Source organism: Corapipo altera, unplaced genomic scaffold (genome assembly GCF_003945725.1).
Source record: "Corapipo altera isolate COAL_440 unplaced genomic scaffold, ASM394572v1 49, whole genome shotgun sequence".
Classification (NCBI taxonomy): Eukaryota; Metazoa; Chordata; class Aves; order Passeriformes; family Pipridae; genus Corapipo; species Corapipo altera.
Genome location: NW_020884879.1, coordinates 3,060,842 through 3,077,448, shown reverse-complemented (window position 1 = coordinate 3,077,448; position 16,607 = coordinate 3,060,842). Strand labels below are relative to the sequence as shown.

General features: G+C 41.6%; 1 protein-coding gene across 2 annotated transcripts in view; it reads right to left on the bottom strand.

Annotated features, from left to right (window-relative positions):
* The window catches only part of TAF4B (TATA-box binding protein associated factor 4b), a 70,936-nt gene that overhangs the window by 53,716 nt on the left and 613 nt on the right, over positions 1 to 16,607 (bottom strand). The window contains exons 2-4 of one of the 2 annotated variants that reach the window (XM_027638881.1): positions 16,408 to 16,597; positions 2,511 to 2,659; positions 1,746 to 1,853 (exon numbers count right to left, since the gene is read on the bottom strand). In XM_027638881.1, the coding sequence (XP_027494682.1) occupies positions 1,746 to 1,853; positions 2,511 to 2,659; positions 16,408 to 16,597 (447 nt within the window). Of the gene's footprint in view, positions 1 to 1,745; positions 1,854 to 2,510; positions 2,660 to 3,432; positions 3,479 to 16,407; positions 16,598 to 16,607 lie in introns of those variants that run through there. The other variant, XM_027638880.1, reaches the window with a different exon arrangement.

Here is a 16,607-nt window from a genome sequence, read left to right as displayed (position 1 = left end):
TGTACAAGGAACTTGTACAGAGGGCTTTGTAATCCTCTGCAAAACAGAAGGGCTCTAAGGAAGCCACTCCAAACAAAACAGCGCTATTAATTTTTCTTAGAGTCATCATTCTTGCTGTTTAAATCCAGCCCTACAGCTGAACAAGTGTTCAAGTTTCTACAACAGGAAAAAAAAAAAAAAAGCTTACAAAAAATACTCCATATCTATGTCTCTAAATATCTCAGAAGAACTCAAGTCAATTACATCAAAACTGAGCTAAAAGTACAAAGAACCAAGCCAAAGGCAGACATAAGTTAAAAAAGGAAAAGTTAATAGCATGATGAATCTCAATGTTTATCCACATGAGAGTGTGAGCATGGAGGCAACTTCATCCATCAGATGATGGATGACCTTCATTTCTTCTCCCCAGCGCAAGGGTAGTATAGTAGATAACTATTGTTTTTATATCCTAAAGATCTCTATGTAGAGGTCACAAACACATGGTTTATGAGCTAGCATTCCAAAATAAATGTAAGGAATATTCATTACTGTTCTTAGACAAAAAGCATATGTTGTTTCCATTCTCAGCAAAATAGAAAATGTATTAAGAGTGGCCTCCGGGTTTTCCACTTTAGCCCCAACATTATCCATCTGTAGTGAAGAGGGAAGCAGAAAAAGATCACAGACAGAGTGTGTGAGTAGTTTTCAATTGCTGATACAGAAGAACAGCAGGAGGACAAACTTGTGAGACTGTTAGTTACCACTAACAGTGAACATATCCCCCAATTCTTCAAACATCCTCATGGTCAAGAACATATACCCAGCATGCTTTTTCAATGACTGATCCTGCTCTTTTACTGAGTGTTTGGTCAACTGCTACAGCCCAGTCTCCTTCAAACTCTTGTTCACAAAATATATGTACAAGCCATGTACATATATTTCTTCATGATTTCTCCTCCAGACTACGAAGAGAATAGAACATGTTATTCACACAAAAAAAGAAGCTTTCTTTTCACCAAAGCTTATCCAGAAGTCTGTGGTCTCCAAGAACAGATGAACCATATCTACAAAAATTCTCATACTCTACATGTTGTAAGAGCCTCTTCAGAAGAATCCTACATTTTTCTCTGGAAAAGGCAAAATAAGACTTAGGAAATTAGAAAAAAACACTACCTAAAAATAATGAGGCATTTCCAACCACTGTCTATTTACAGTTGTACCTGTGGAACCCATCTGCCATACTCAAAGAATAGGTCTTCAGCTATGACTTTCCTTCACTTTTTAATGAGGGAAAAAATCATACACATGAAAACCAGTTTGACTGGCACAGACAGCTCATTTTCCCCTCAACATCATCTAAGGTAAGTTATACCATTTCCCCCACCTACGGAATCAGGGAATCCCAACAGTAAAACATTAGGAAGTCTCATCTCCCAGAAAAGAGTCAGCAAGTGATCGAAGGAGCTCTGTCACAGAGTGCCAAAGCACTGGAAATGGCTCTCTGAACTATTTATTTTATTCATTGTTCATTTATTCATTGCTTTCTACTGTAGCACAGATAAGATTATCTGACACACATTGACAGAAGCCTAATCAAATTATGCATTTAAAAATATATTCAGGAAATAATTTATTGCGAGTACAAAGGTTACTAAGTTTACTAAAAAACAGATCATAGTTAGAAATAACAAGAATGCATCAATATTTTCTCCAATTCTTTCTGTCACTTATTCTTATTCTACCATACTATAAAGCCTGCAACCTACCGGTATTACAGCAGGTGGTTGAGCAGTAGAAACCACAGTATTTGTTGTTTGAGATAATGTTTTCACAGGAGAAGCTGCTACTTTTTTTACTAACTGGGTGCCAGAGTTCTTGAAAAAATTAAAAATAAAAAATAATTATACATGGGCAGAGAACAGTTGTCAGACAAGTCAATCACAAAACAGACACTGAAGTTGGGGTCAGATACAAACCAAGACACATACTCTTAAAGTAACAATGCAGGCATCATTCATGCAGTTCATATAGTTTAAATGCTGCTCAACAAAGCTATTTGTCTACCAGTTTAATATTCAATAACGGATTCAGAGACATTTAAGAGACAACTCGCAATCAGAATAAAATGGTTAAATAAATACATAAATCGTTACTTTTATGTATTTCCTTATTCTTGCATGCTGACCACATTACAAGAGACAGAAGCAAAAAGCCAGCAGAGCTCAGGGAAGGAGGAACAGGAAAGGTCCTCAGCTTCACAAATGGTTGACATTTTTTTTTCTTAAATTATTTACATCATCATCATCAGAGAGGAATTCATTAATTTGAGCTTTACCACATGTAACAGACAGCAGTTTTTCCAAACCGAGAAAGCAAAGCATATAGTGATGTTTGTGAGTGCAAAACCAAACACCATCGCGCTGTTCAGAAAGCCTTCAAACGCTTATTTAACCCTCCATGACTCATTTGCAAACCCTGTTATAACCACATAACATACAGCTACGTCAAATTAAAGTTATGAGAGAAGTTACCTGTACAGCACATATTCTGATTGCAGGAGTGCTGGTTGGCACAGATGGTCTCACATTTGTGTTATTTTGTGACTGATTCTGTGCTCGTGCTATTGCTTGTTGAGATACTAGCATTAGGTGGCCACTACTGCTTCTGATAAGAACAGTTCCTGTTGAAGAAAAACATTCAAACTGTTAGAAACTAAGTTATGTTACGGCTTCCCTATATTTCTGTGGAAGAAATAACTAGACCACACAGATAATGTAATATTTAGTTTCTTACTCCAAGGAACAGCTGCCAAGAAATATAAGAACTAAGTGCACATCAGCTTTACTCTGCATCTTATGACAGAAAAGAATTCCTAAATTCAAGAGAAAATTCAAGAGAAAGATTTAAGTACATGGCCACATTGAAGCACGACATGCATACTGCGAAGCAGTTCATCATTTGAGTCAAAAAGATATTTTGGATATTTAAAAAACAGACACACCCTCTACACACACTCTGGGATTACTTTGACAGTAACTTCAAGCAGCTCTTCAACCTGCAAAATTAATCACCACTATCACACTTGGCTGCCCCTTGTTTCTGAACATTTAGGCACATACTTAGATGTGAAGATACGGTTTAGAGAAAACTGCAGTGGGGACTGAAGCCTGATTAGTACTAGTTCACCTGCCTGTATGAAGACCATTCCCCTCAGTCAGAGGGCAGTGGTCTCCCATGAAAGCCAAGGCCATCAGATATTTGAAGCTGTCCCTCTGTCAATGGTCTGTCCAAAAGCATTCAAATGCACAGTATTATCAAAGCAGTTTACAAATTGGGAGATTCCAGTGGGAAAGAAAAAAAGTCTTACCTACCATGTTTCTCCTACCTCATCAGCAGTAATGACAAACCATTAAACAGCAATGCGTATTTGTATTAAAACTTAATGAAAATCACCTTAAGGGGAATCAGTATCAGTCACAAGCCATACAGAGTCCCATATTCCCTGCATTTGGAAACCATTCAGCTCCAAACCAATGTCTCCTTCTCCTTCCCAGGCCCCTCAGGGCTCAGCTCTGGAAAATTCAGAGGTTTCATCACAGTCACAAATACAAAATGCCAGTTGGATACCTGGTCTGAACAGCTTCAGATCCTTCAAGGGAGCTGCAGAGACCTCTACCTTTGCTGGCGTCTCACCTCCAACAGCAGCTGCACCTCCAACAGTGGCTCCAGCAAAGTCCACCACTGAAAAACCCTCATCTCAAACACCCTCACTTAACAAAGGCCTTTTGAATAAAAGAAGAGGGGAAGGTATGGGAGAATGCCAGACATGCAAATAAGAGTACCTTAACATTTTTGGAATGCATTAAACTTTCTTGCAAGTTATCCAATATCTGAAGAACCCCAGATCTATGAACACTTACGATCTTTCTTAGTGTAAAATAAGATCTCATCAATGAAACAGTCTTTTTACCTGGCTAGTCTGAAAGCTGTCAAAATATTGCCATACAATACAGCTTAAAACACTGCTTCTGCCTAAGTGAGTATAACAGAAAAAGGCACAAGCTCCATGACTTGAGTACTGTTGGTTTGGGTTTTTTTTTTTAAAAACAAAGATCAAGATACTAACCACATGCTTAGTAACAGGTTTTCATCCTCCACATTTAAAAGCATAAGAGAATATTGCAAGGCAACACAAAACTTGGTATAAAATTCTGTAACATCAACGCATTTCCATTCACATAGCACACACTAAGAACTGCAAGAGAAGCATCTAGACGATTCCCTCCTTTCTCAAGCAGCCTTTACTACATGGGGCAGCTGCACAACACAGTTGCATATTCAGAAAAATACTGTTACTGTCTGACAACTCAGCTTTCTCCTCCTCCACTGAAGACTATAATTATATTTAGGTACAGATGGATCATTTAATTTAATCAATGAATACCTGGAATTACAGAAAACATATTAGATTTCTTATTTTCATACTATCTTATTTAGACAGTGATTGTCGCAATTTCCTTATACTTTTACACAACTTAAAAATGCCCCCAATGTTTTGATACTCCCATCCTGCCTAGAAACAAAAGCAACAACCCAATACTGCAGTCAATAGTACAGACACCAAGAGGAGACATAGAAGATATCTTCTGCCAGAAGAAAACGTTCCATGTCACTCAAAACCAATACCCAAAGTCTCATACACTACATACAGTTACTCAAGTGTGAAATGAGGGAACAGTAGGTGATGGTGACCTTGAGATTCACAATACAAAGGTCACACAAACAGACTGGTGCAAGCTTCCAAGATGCTGCTATCAGAAATGAGGGTAAGTGCAAGAATCCGCATTCTTCACTCAGTGGGGGGAAAGACAGTATTTCTTATCAAGAGCTGTTTTCACATTCACTAGAAGGCAAATGTTAACAATGTGAAAACGGATCAGTTCTTGCAGTCACTGCAACTCCACAGTAAAATGGGCAGGGTGGGGGAGGAATGGGACAACACACAACAACCAACCTCTGAACGGCCGAAACATGACATTTCAGCTAACACCTCTCAGCACGGCATGTAAAACCAGAAAAGATATCTGCAATCTCTGAATAAAATATCAGCACCAGCAGTAGTAATTGAACAGCAATAAGGCATTCTCGTTACACTGCAGGTGCCCAGTTTTGGGCGGCACTTCCAAGAATGCACCGTTTGATAGTTTTACTGGAGTTGTTTCAGAGAACAGGAAGGATTTCCTCAGCATTGAAGCATTTGGGTAGTAAGAGCAAGGCACAGTGCTTTTGGAGCTACAAATCTGTTCCTATTTTCAAACTCAAGTGACCAGTTGCCGTCAGGGATTATTTCTCACATGCTTCGGCTGGAGGACTCAGGTGTCTCTTGCAGATTAACAAAGAGCCCTATTTACAACAAACTGAGATCTTCAGCCCTTGATATTCTGCCTGTCTTGCTAATAATTTTCCTTTGGAAAGTTATTTGTTTTTCCTGGTTGACAGAGAAGGCAGTTAAAATAGAATCATCTATTTCAACCATTTGTTCCCTACACACCTTCCTTCAGTTGCAATCCTGTGACAAGGCTGGAGGGGAAGGACCTGACTACCAAAACTCAACTCAGTTTCCTACACAGAAGTAGCCATGATATACCTTCTTATCTTGAAGAGGTCTCATTGAGATCCACACCTTTTCTGCCCAGTGATCTGCCTTCTCCTGAAAGAGGGGCTGCAGGAACCCTGCCTCTAGGAGTGCCTGGCATCACTCCTGTAAAGCTCAGACAGCCACCATCCAGAATAGACATGCCAGCATTGTAAGAAAATGGAAAATCACAGGCATCCTAACAAAATTCCATTTGTTGCTCAAACCTGAGATACCTCAGCTGCAAACTTTCACTGTCCCAACACCACCACTCAAGGAAATACAGCTTTTTCTGAACTTGGTTTAGCATCCAACACAGAAATCAAGAAACACAGGTTAGAAGGAGCAGCTTCCAGATACCTCTGCATTGTAACAAGACAGCAGCAAAAATTTACCAGAGACATGAACAAGGTGCTATGGGATAGTGACAGAGATCTGTTTATGCCACTGTAGGTAATGCCACCTGCATGGGCTTCACTGTATTTCAGGGAATAAGTGTTAAGGAAATCTCAATGTTGTTAACACAAAGCTGTGCTGCCAGCTGAAGCTCAGGCCTTCATCCAGCAGCACTGAACACCGATGTTTGCTAAAAGCATTCCACCATAAGGGCAACTTCCACCACATAAGGCAATCCCGAGGCCATTTCTGAAGGGGAACTTCATCAAGAAGAAATTTCCTGAGATGAACCATCCAGCATTTGTGCTCCAGTGGAGATACACCTTATGCTGTTACACGTGAAACTGAAGTTTCAAGTTAAGCCACCACTTGGATTACGTGGTTTCTAATGCAACTGCTCAACACAACAGCTCTTGGGAACTGCTGGCTGGGGAACAACACGAGGAAATGAAAAGAAGTGTCTTGCTCCTAAAATAAAATACAAGTAAGAACTAACCACAATTAGACCAAACTCATTTGAGAAAACACAAGTTACAAAAGCTGCTTTCAAAGAAGGGTAAATTTAGCTTATTTCAAAACAAGGAGTGCCTGCATCAGGTTATGTTGCCAACCTTAGTAAAGTACACTTTACTATCAATTATAAAAACAAGACTAAATGAGACTTTCAGGTCCCAAATCAGCAAGTGAACAACAAAAATGTTTTAAAACAACAGGAATGTGTCAGTGCTCTCTGTTCCTAAACAAATCCCATTGTTTCACTGAGCTACTCAAAACAAAGGGATAGTTTTTAAGGCAGTTATTACAAGGTAAGACCAAGCTTTAAAGGGGATGTTTTAGCAGGATACTAAATGGTAACAAAAAAGGAATATTAGTTTTATGTTTCTTAGACTGACTAGGATTACTCAAAATTTGGAAAATAAAAGGCCATGCACTACTAACCCATGCAACAGCTTTGAAAATACTTTTTCTCTCTAAAGCCATCCTTTAGAAAAAAATGCAGGTTTTTTCCTCTTCAACCCCATTTGAGCCCCACAGAGCAGGTCACTTAAAGGTTATAAAAACATATTACAGGACTAAGACCAAACCCAAACATTATTAGAGACATAGACTGTTCCAGCAGGGATTGTATCAAGGTGCATTATGTTGCAGACTAGCTGTAAAAGACTGCTGAAGAAGCAGGAAGAATTAATGAAATACTGTGAAAGACAGTGACAACTTTTACATAATCTATGACTTACATAACCATTCTAATATGTTGGGACTGTAATGTTTTCAGATGAAGTATGGTCTGTACTGCATGCAGGAGAACTACTTATTCCCCTTGACCTTCACTCTGTACTTGAGTTTTCCTAGACATCACTGCAAATGTCTGTAGCAGAGATGAAGAAACAAAGACAACAGCTCAATCTAGAGGCAACATGTAGCTGTGCTTTTCACTGTTTTAGGAATGAAGCTACAACAAAGATCTAGCAGCCACACAAGGTTACCTCACCAAAGGCTTCCAATGATGAGCTCTAACTTCTATTCTCAAATTCTATTCTCAAATACAATTGACTTCAGACAACAGGTCTTCTGTGAAGTCACAAAGACTGTTTGTTTGAGGCTTTTCTTGGAAAAACATCTATGATTGCTTTTAGATTTCCCAAATAAACACGGCAGAGGGCTCATCTATACCATATGGGTCGAGTTGTTCAGTATCTGCACTACACTCACAAAGCATTTTACTCCATACAACAAATCATTCCAACCTTTGGAAGTCAATTTCAGTTGACACGAGAGAAATTCAGCACCGATCAATCCATAATCAACACCACTACTGCAGCAACCAGAATCATTCAGCACATATCCAGGCCCTCAAACAATTAATGTCATTCACATTTTGTTTCACTAAGTAAGTAAGTACATATCCCAGAAATCACTGTGTTCTTACCCTCCATTCCAGGGAAACTTCTAAACTAAGTGGTCTTTACAGTGACAGCTCAGGACCAATGACTGGCATGTAGATATTGCAGAGTCACAACGAGATGCCCGATTTTGAGTTCCAATGAAAGACACTTTGTTTTGTTCACATATATGGAAATCATTAATTTCCAGGTCAGGAGAAAAGTTCAAAGGGCGTAATCTCAATATACTTTCATGCTACAACAGAACACAGTCTAAATAAAATACCATACAATGTTATACCCACAAGTTCTTCAATGATGCTGATCGCACCTTTGCCAACTGCACAAACGCTGCACTGCAGATTCCTGTAGACTGTGGCCTACAACTTTTAAGGTTGATGTCTGACATCTCACCTTTTCAAAGCCAGTGACTAGCTTCCCTCAGAGACATCACTGTCCAGTTGACAGCACTGTTTCACTAGCATTAGTGTTTCCCAGACGGCCTGGGTTGCTGTGAGCAGTTTTTTAAACCACCACCGCATAACTCACAGCTCTGTCTCACTAACAGAGGGGCTTACAGTTCCAGAAAAGGCTGCTGCCTCCAGGAACTCCAACCTTTCTCTGGCAAGGTTCTGTGCTGACAGCAGGCACCAACTCCTGAGACACCCAGTACAGACAGCCTTTTGAAGCATAGGGAGCCAGGAAAAGGATGATGATATCTCTCCTAGGCAGGATGGAGCAGACTCTGATATCCTATTGTTTCAAACAGCCTGGAATAATGGACACCACATACCTTTGTCTGATGAGTATAAACAACATCTCCTCTCCCTCCCTTTCTCCAGGAACTAGACACAAAATGCTAAAAATGCAAAAATCTGAAGCCAAATTTCACACACTACTCAATCAGTAAGTCTTATCCAAGCTGTTGGAGGCTAGCTGCTCATCAATGCATTTTGGTGCCCAGATGGATATCTCTGTTCATCAACGGATTTTGGTGCCCTCTGTTTAACAGACTAGCAATTGGTGCTGATGCTTTTTACAGAATACAGGTCCACATTTCAGAGTCAAGAGTTCTCCTCGACTGCACAGACAGTTGAGCTTCTTTCCTTGAGAATACATTGATATCCATGCAATTTTTCAGTTATAGTAGAACTCTTAAGCAAAAATATAACCATACCAGTTGCAAGGTAATATACCTTTTATTTATAACAAGCAACAGATGTCCACACCAACCCTTTAAAGAAAATCAGAGATTAGGACATTGCACTGATTCTTAGAGGGGATGAAAATAACCAACAGGTTTGGGCATTGTTAAAAGATGGCACTACTGTTTCTATTTGAATTCAGAATGTATTTATTACGCCTCAATCCCAAAAGTTGCTGGTTTTACTGTGTGTAGGCATATGGGATTCCCAGCCAATGCTGCGTAACACAAGTCTTATTTGATATCGTGAGAACATCTAGCTCTTGTCCTTGGGCGATGTCTTTCAGCAACTGGGATCATTTCCCATCAGCATTTCCCCATCTCATCTTTGTGGTTTGCAACTTTGCTCCTTGAGGCTTGGTTGCTTTCCTATCTCATTAATCAGACAGTTCTAGGATTGTCTATGGATAAGATGATCTGACTTAACAGTTCTCTGGGACCCAAATTACCTCATGCAGGAGCTTCAAGTATTTGCAGAAGACTCAGTTGATGGCAGTGAAAGAATTCCTCAAAGGAGCCAAAGTGACACTTCCTTACTCTCAAACAATTCCTACTGCACTGAAAAGAGCATTGAGTCTCTACACCACACCCTCCTGTGTACTCCTAGTATTCACTGGAGTGAATACTATATACAGCTTTCTAAAGACCAGAAATGCCAATACCCCTGCACTTCTAGAACAGCCATGAAGGTGTTACAGAGAAATCTGAAGTGTTGAACCACAAATCTTAACTTTAAACCAAGTGATGATAAAAACATCTGAATACCAAGAACTGGTGTCTTGACAGAGTTCTAATAAAGGACAAGATCACCCCCCTTTAAATCTCTGTCTCCTTTAAATAAGAAGAGAATCAAGTCAGTTAATCCATATTTATTTTGCAATGGCACACTTGTTTCCCTGTTGCTCACTTGGGGATCATCAGAAAGTTGAATCCCAACTTCTTAAAGTTAATTTCTTCTAAAAGTGCAAATTCACTCCTCCGTTGGATGGATTTTCACTTACAGTCAAGGGCTTAACACTGAATTTTAACACTGATTACCACCTTGTTTTAAGTGTGATGGAGCAAACAAAGCTTACTGTAGAGGACATCAAAACCTTCATGGGAGCATTAACTTCTGTCTAGAAAGACACTGTGGAAACTGTCAGCAAAACTGTGGGTATTTGCTGAGTGCCTAGTATGAAAGCCATATATAAAGGTTTTCTGACCACACTTACCCTCTTCAACACACAGCACTGGCAGCTCCAAGCAGACTGCCTAGTAATACACCACCAGTCAGCTGGATCTGGCTCTGAGGGCTCCACTGGAACTACATGTCAACCGTCACTGGGCAAGCTGCAAGCAGAAGTCTTCAGGTGTTGTGCCAACCAGGGCATACTGTTTCACCCACTTCTTAATCTAGCCTGGACATTTACACAAGGAAATCTGCTTTCCCAGGCAACTCCTAGGAGCAGCCAGTACTAACGAAAGCATCTTCTCTGCCTCCACCAAACTGGAAGTGTGCACTAGTCTGCAAGCACAAGCTAAGAAAATCAATGAAGTGTCATCATATCATCTGACTAGTCTTACACCACAAATAAGATCACTGAGCTTCACCAGTTCTCCAGCCTTAACAGACTCCAGATTTGCTCATTAGCAAAATGCCTGCCGCCATTTTTAGCCTGCTTCAGTTGCAGTCAGATACTATTACCTCAAGACACTAGTGGAAAAGATCTGTTAGTGGACTTTGTTCTAAACGTGACCCAGATGGCAGAACACACCTTAATCCTGACAATTAAAAATGTCTATTGTGATCTCTTCCATTTTGCAAATTATACTTGCTTTCCTTCTGGCATCATCAGTTTTCAGAGAAATAGCTTCATGCAAAAAGAATTCAAAAAAAAGTATTTACCTTTTGGTTTTGCATAAGTGATTAGAGCAGTACTAATTATTTATCTTTGATAGTTATCAGAGGCTTTGCAACTTACAGCACAACTCGCATATACAGCTATCATTTACAGTCCTACCCACTAAACACAGCACAGATTCCTATCACATGGCATGACAAACACTTGAATCTCTAAAATAACCTTAAAAAAATCTGGTACAGCAACTACTCAAAATAATAACACAGAAGCTTACCTAGTTTACTCAGTATCTTTGGTGAAAGAATACCGAAACATAATTAGTGTTTCTTCCAGCTGTCATTTGTGTGTGGATGATGCTATTTTTACTGCTAAAAGCCGAAGGGTCCTTTAAATACTGCAAAAGCAACACAAGTTAGGCTCACATTCTCTCTCTTCTAAGGCTTAAAAAAAGTTTACCATTCACCAAACTGTAGCTGTAATTCTTTGCGATACACCCCAATTGATTGTAAAATCTGAACAGCATTTAGCATTAATTTTACTGAGCATCATATTTCCATGCTTCAGTATTCAGAATGCATCTACTTTTCTGTGTGCATGAAAACCATAAATCTAGACATTAGCTTTATATCTTCTGCCAAGATTTAAATCTTAATTCCAACACGGCTGTGCATTTAATGATATGAAGGCATTGTTTTGCTAGTCACATTCAGTCCTGAAAGCAAAATCAAGTCCTACAGAGCAGCCAAAATTTCTACTGGTTACAGCAGAAGACACTGTTTTTTATATTTGACTTAGTTCTTCAAGCCTGTCAAAGCTTTCTGACCCTTCCTCAGAAAGAAAAAAAGTTAACTGGTGTCACCTGATGCGAAGAGTTTGCAAAGAATCCATCCCAAGAAATCTGCTAATGGACACTATTGGGATACAAAAGGTAACAATAATGTATTATTTAGCGCCTACTGATCATCCTATAGCACAAATACTACACTCAGACTTCATGGGATTATCAGCATCTAAAAACTGCAGACTTCAAAGGAGTTTCTAGGGGGTTTTGTCCTGTTGAAACAAGAAATCCTTAGATAGCCTACTCCTACCCAAGCATAATTTAAATTAAGAAGTATTTCAAATTCAGGGCTTCCTCCAATTCTAAAATAAAGCATAAATATGAAAATAACAAATTCTCGGTGTGGTTTTACCACTGAGAAACAACCAACTAGAACATGAAGAGGGAGATTCTTAGCACTTTACTTGAAAGGTATTAGGTCAACTTCAAAAGCAGAAGGCAGAAGCATCCAGATGTTTATCTGCCCTTACCTCTTCAGGTTACCTTAGTTTCTATATCTAATTAAGAGAAAACCAACAAGACCAGGCTCCATACCACCCCACAGCAGTTTTGGGATATCCACATCAGCTCTCTCCTTCCCAGCCACAGGAGTCCACATGCTGAGTGACGGCCTTTTGCCACACAGCTCCAACCACCTGCCACAAACAGTGGTTGTGCTTTCTGAACACTTATCCACTATCAGCCTAGATAAGCTGTAGGCAGTGGAAAACCTGCCAGGGACAAGGTAAAACATCCAACTGAAGCCGAATGAGCTGCAAAGAGAAACAAAGAAGCTGTACCTGCTGCCATTCCCCCCTCAGTCAGGTACAAAGGAAACTTAAAGAGACCATGCCTTCCACCAGATTACTCATTCAAATTACAGCAGACTCGGAGCGACTTCTCTTTGCTGACACCATACTTGCTCAGGCCCACTGGTGTTAGCAATAATGGAAAGCATAAAACAGAAATACACACACCAGAGACAGCTGATGGCAGCTGCTGCCATCGCTGTAACCAGCAGCAGTGGCATGAGATGAGCTTTTTGAAGAGCTTCCCTGCTGGAAGCAGATCCAAGGTAACAATGGAGGATCCCTGGCATCTGGTTCAGTTTTGTATTTTTTCATCCCACTAGAAGAGAAGTGGATATATTTATTAATTGTCCTTTCAACACCTGCCTGTTATGAGCATTCCAGGGCCAGGGATTGAATGAAAGCCACAAGTACAGACAGAAAAGTGACAAAAACCTAAGTTCAAGAAAAGTAAACAAGGTAACCAAGGAAAAACATTAACATTCTTTTTGCTGTTTCTATGCTCTTTTTCTACCCTCCACTTCTCCAAAGCAGTACAGGGCCCAAAGGCACTAAGGTGAACTATGGACGTTTGACATAGCCCTTGTCGCTCCTTCCCAAGTAAATTATTTCCTCCTGTTAGTAGCACAGCCCATCCACTTCCCCCCCCCCCCACCCCCACTCCACCCCCCCCCCCCCCCCCCCCCCCCCCCCGCAACATTAACCTCACGTTAACCAAGGACACAGTTTCTTGATAAGCAGATGGTCCATGACAGGAGACATTTGCAAGTTCATAAGCATCAGCACAGACCACACAACGAGCAGAGCTCAGGACAGAGACAGCAACTGCACTGGTCATGCTGGTCTGTCCCCTGCCAGTCCCACAGACTGCCACACACAAAGCCTTCTGAAATGCTGATAACATGTTCTTGTCACCAAAGAGGGCAACTGAGGAAGGATCCCTTTGGTAGATCATAGAAATTCCCTCCATTGGGGAGGAGATAGCCCAAACATTTAGTCTAACAGCTGATGGTATGTAAGGTCAAAATACCACAAGCAAGCACTCAGGTCAGACTCTCCCTGGCTGACGGTACATGAAGGACACAGTCCCTAGCTGGAGTACTACTGCATATTAAAACCCCCAGAGGTGGTCAGCCACAAGCCAGGGATGGACTGGTGCAGGAGGATGGCCCTGAGTACCAGCAGGACTGGTCTGACAGCTACTCTGCTGAAACCCAGCACTTTGCAGAGGAATACATAGGAGGGTGATGAAAACCCCTTGTTAGTCATGAGTAAGTCTGGGTCCTTCAAGACCTGGATAACTTGCGAAGCCCAGTAATCTTTCCTAGGTAAGCAGGTCAAAGGAGCAATCTGTGCTCAGAGACACAAGGAGTCATACCTGGTCATCTGCCTTTCCCACCTCCTGGCTTTATTCTGAGCAAGAGGAAGGGGGAGGTAGAAATGGAAGAGAAAGTACAGCATAAATCCATGACTTTCATGAACCTCCACTGCCCTCCAAGCCACGGGGGCAAACACAGCTCCACTGGTGCCCTTCCTTCCCCAGACTGCAGCGCTGTAGAAGCACAGGAGCAATGCATGGTCCAGGACACAAGCAGTTCATGAGTAATTCAGGATGACCAGTAAGGGCAGTGCTGTCCTTAGAACAAGACAGCTCAAACATCTTCCCTTGATACTCAAGGGAAGGATGTTTTCTGTATGCATTTTTCTTAGCAGATGCCACAGAAGTTGAATGCCGTGATTTTAAAGCCAAGCGCATTCTCCCTTCTGTATTTTTATCCTGCATGGCTAGATTTGGCAGTTTATTTGAAATACAAACTTTTCAAGCCTAAGAATTTGGTTGTTTATTCCACCTTCTTTTTCTAATCATGTTAAACTAACACTTGCAGGTTTAATGCTATTCATCTTGCATTTTTTATTATTAATTAAAAATTGAATCCACATAGAAGACAGAGGTAAAATACTAACATTTACTCAAGCCAGAATGCATTTTTATATCATCCTTACAAGAATTATTTAGGCAATTTCCATGAAACATTGATCCATTTGAAATCTGACAACTTCTACGTTTCTTCTGAAGCACTAAAATCCATACTGTTACTTTTAATTTACAATACTGCACAGTACCAGCACCTCTGAACTTCCAATACAAAGGCTGCATTGTCCCAGGAGCAAGGAAAACAAGCTGATGCAACTGAAGGGTAATGCTAGTTTTGTTACATCTGCCTACTGCCACAATACAAGTCAGATGACATTCAACAGTATACCTTGATGAAATCAAAGCCAGTCCACTACGAAGGAAACATAAGTTTTGCCAACTTATAGTTCCCCAACTGTAGGCAATTTGCATGAGCATTCACCTTCATAGAAAGGTGTTTCACTGAATGTCAATACATTCCCAAAAGCAAAAATATTAGATACAAAACCGGAATACCTGGGGACTCCTACAACAAGAAGTTAATATATTTCCATCATGGCTCATTTCAGAGGAAACATTTAGACTCATCCTTGACTGCTGACTACCCAGACATTATAGCATCATCTGAGTGCTGGGAAATCTACAGTGAAACTTACTGACTAAAGACAACTTTTTAAAATTACATCAGCATTATATATATCCTTGGAAGGTGCACGTCTTTGGTAAAGACACTGCAATTTAAAAAAAAAAAAAAGAGGAAAGAAAGAGAAAAAAAATCCAAATATGCACTACTAGCACAGGAATTACTGTAAAACCAGTCATTCTTTTCTGCAACATCCGACCTGAAAGTAATTGCAACAGATGCTCCAACAACAGAACTGTCCTGGCAGGAAATAATTACAGCACCAAATAGCAATAAAGTCATTACATATCTTGGGGTCTCAATAGAGCAAGATCAAAACCAGTTGAATCAAAGTCACTTTCTTTTTTAAAAAGCATTTAAATGCAGCCCGACAGGGAAGAGTGGGAAGTTCAGAACCATCAGCATTTTCTTCCTCTTGAGAGAAAGCGCAGGTAGGAGCCCTGGCTAACCCTCTGCTGCTATCCAATTAAGCTGTCTTTATCAGCACTATGCAATTCCTCCATTAATATTTTCGTTGCCGCTATAGGAAGCGCGGGACCTCTCTGAACTCTTCGTTTTCCACATAGCTTTTACGCAAAAAAAAAAAAAGTGTTTCAAGGAGCAACACGTAATGAACTTTCAGCAGTGCCCTCCTTAGGCACGGCAGTATTCTGTTTCACTGACGGTCTATCGGCCTGGTTGTGCCAGTGAAAAGAATTCCTGTGGGACTGCCCGGGAGCGCGGACAGTCTTACCCGCACGAGTTACGGGACTCGCTCTGCAGTCGCCAATCACCGCTCACACACCCCCTCCCCGGATACTCCTTCATCCAAGTTCTACGAAAGCCTCCATCAGTCGTTTTCAAGTCACATATTATGGTAACTTGGCCACTGTGGTTTTGGTTATATTCCTTCTGCTCCTCGTGCCATCCAGCAAAGTAAGAAGTTGCCTGAATCCAGAGACTTCCAGATCCATCCTCCAGATAGGCTGTAAGCACCCCCAGTGCTAACTGACTGAACACAGGCACATTCCCAATGCCCTGCAAGACAGACACACATCCCGGTTCCCAGAAGTTTGGGGCAGCAAACCAACCTGCGAAACACACACCTTTTCCACCACCATCATCCCCCGCCGCCCAGCCCGTCCTTCGCCACGCCTCGTCCCCAGCAGCAAGGGCAGGGCGGCGGGATACCCGTCCTGCCGACCCCGCTCCGCAACAGCAAGGACCGCGACATCCGTTGAGGGAAGTGGCGACACGGCACCATGCCCGCAATCGGGGCAGCCCGCTAGGGATCACTCACCTGGGGGCAGCTGCAAGTTGGCCGGCAACTGGAGGGTGGCCGTGGGCGGACCCTTGAGCGCCACCGGCCGCGGGACCCCAGGAGCGGCCGCCTGCGGCACCGGGGACCCCGCGGGTGAGGGCGCGGGGTGCGGCGGCGGGGCGGCGGCGGGCGCGGGTGCGCCGGGCACCTTGGCGGCGGGGCTGCCCCGCTCGGCCGCC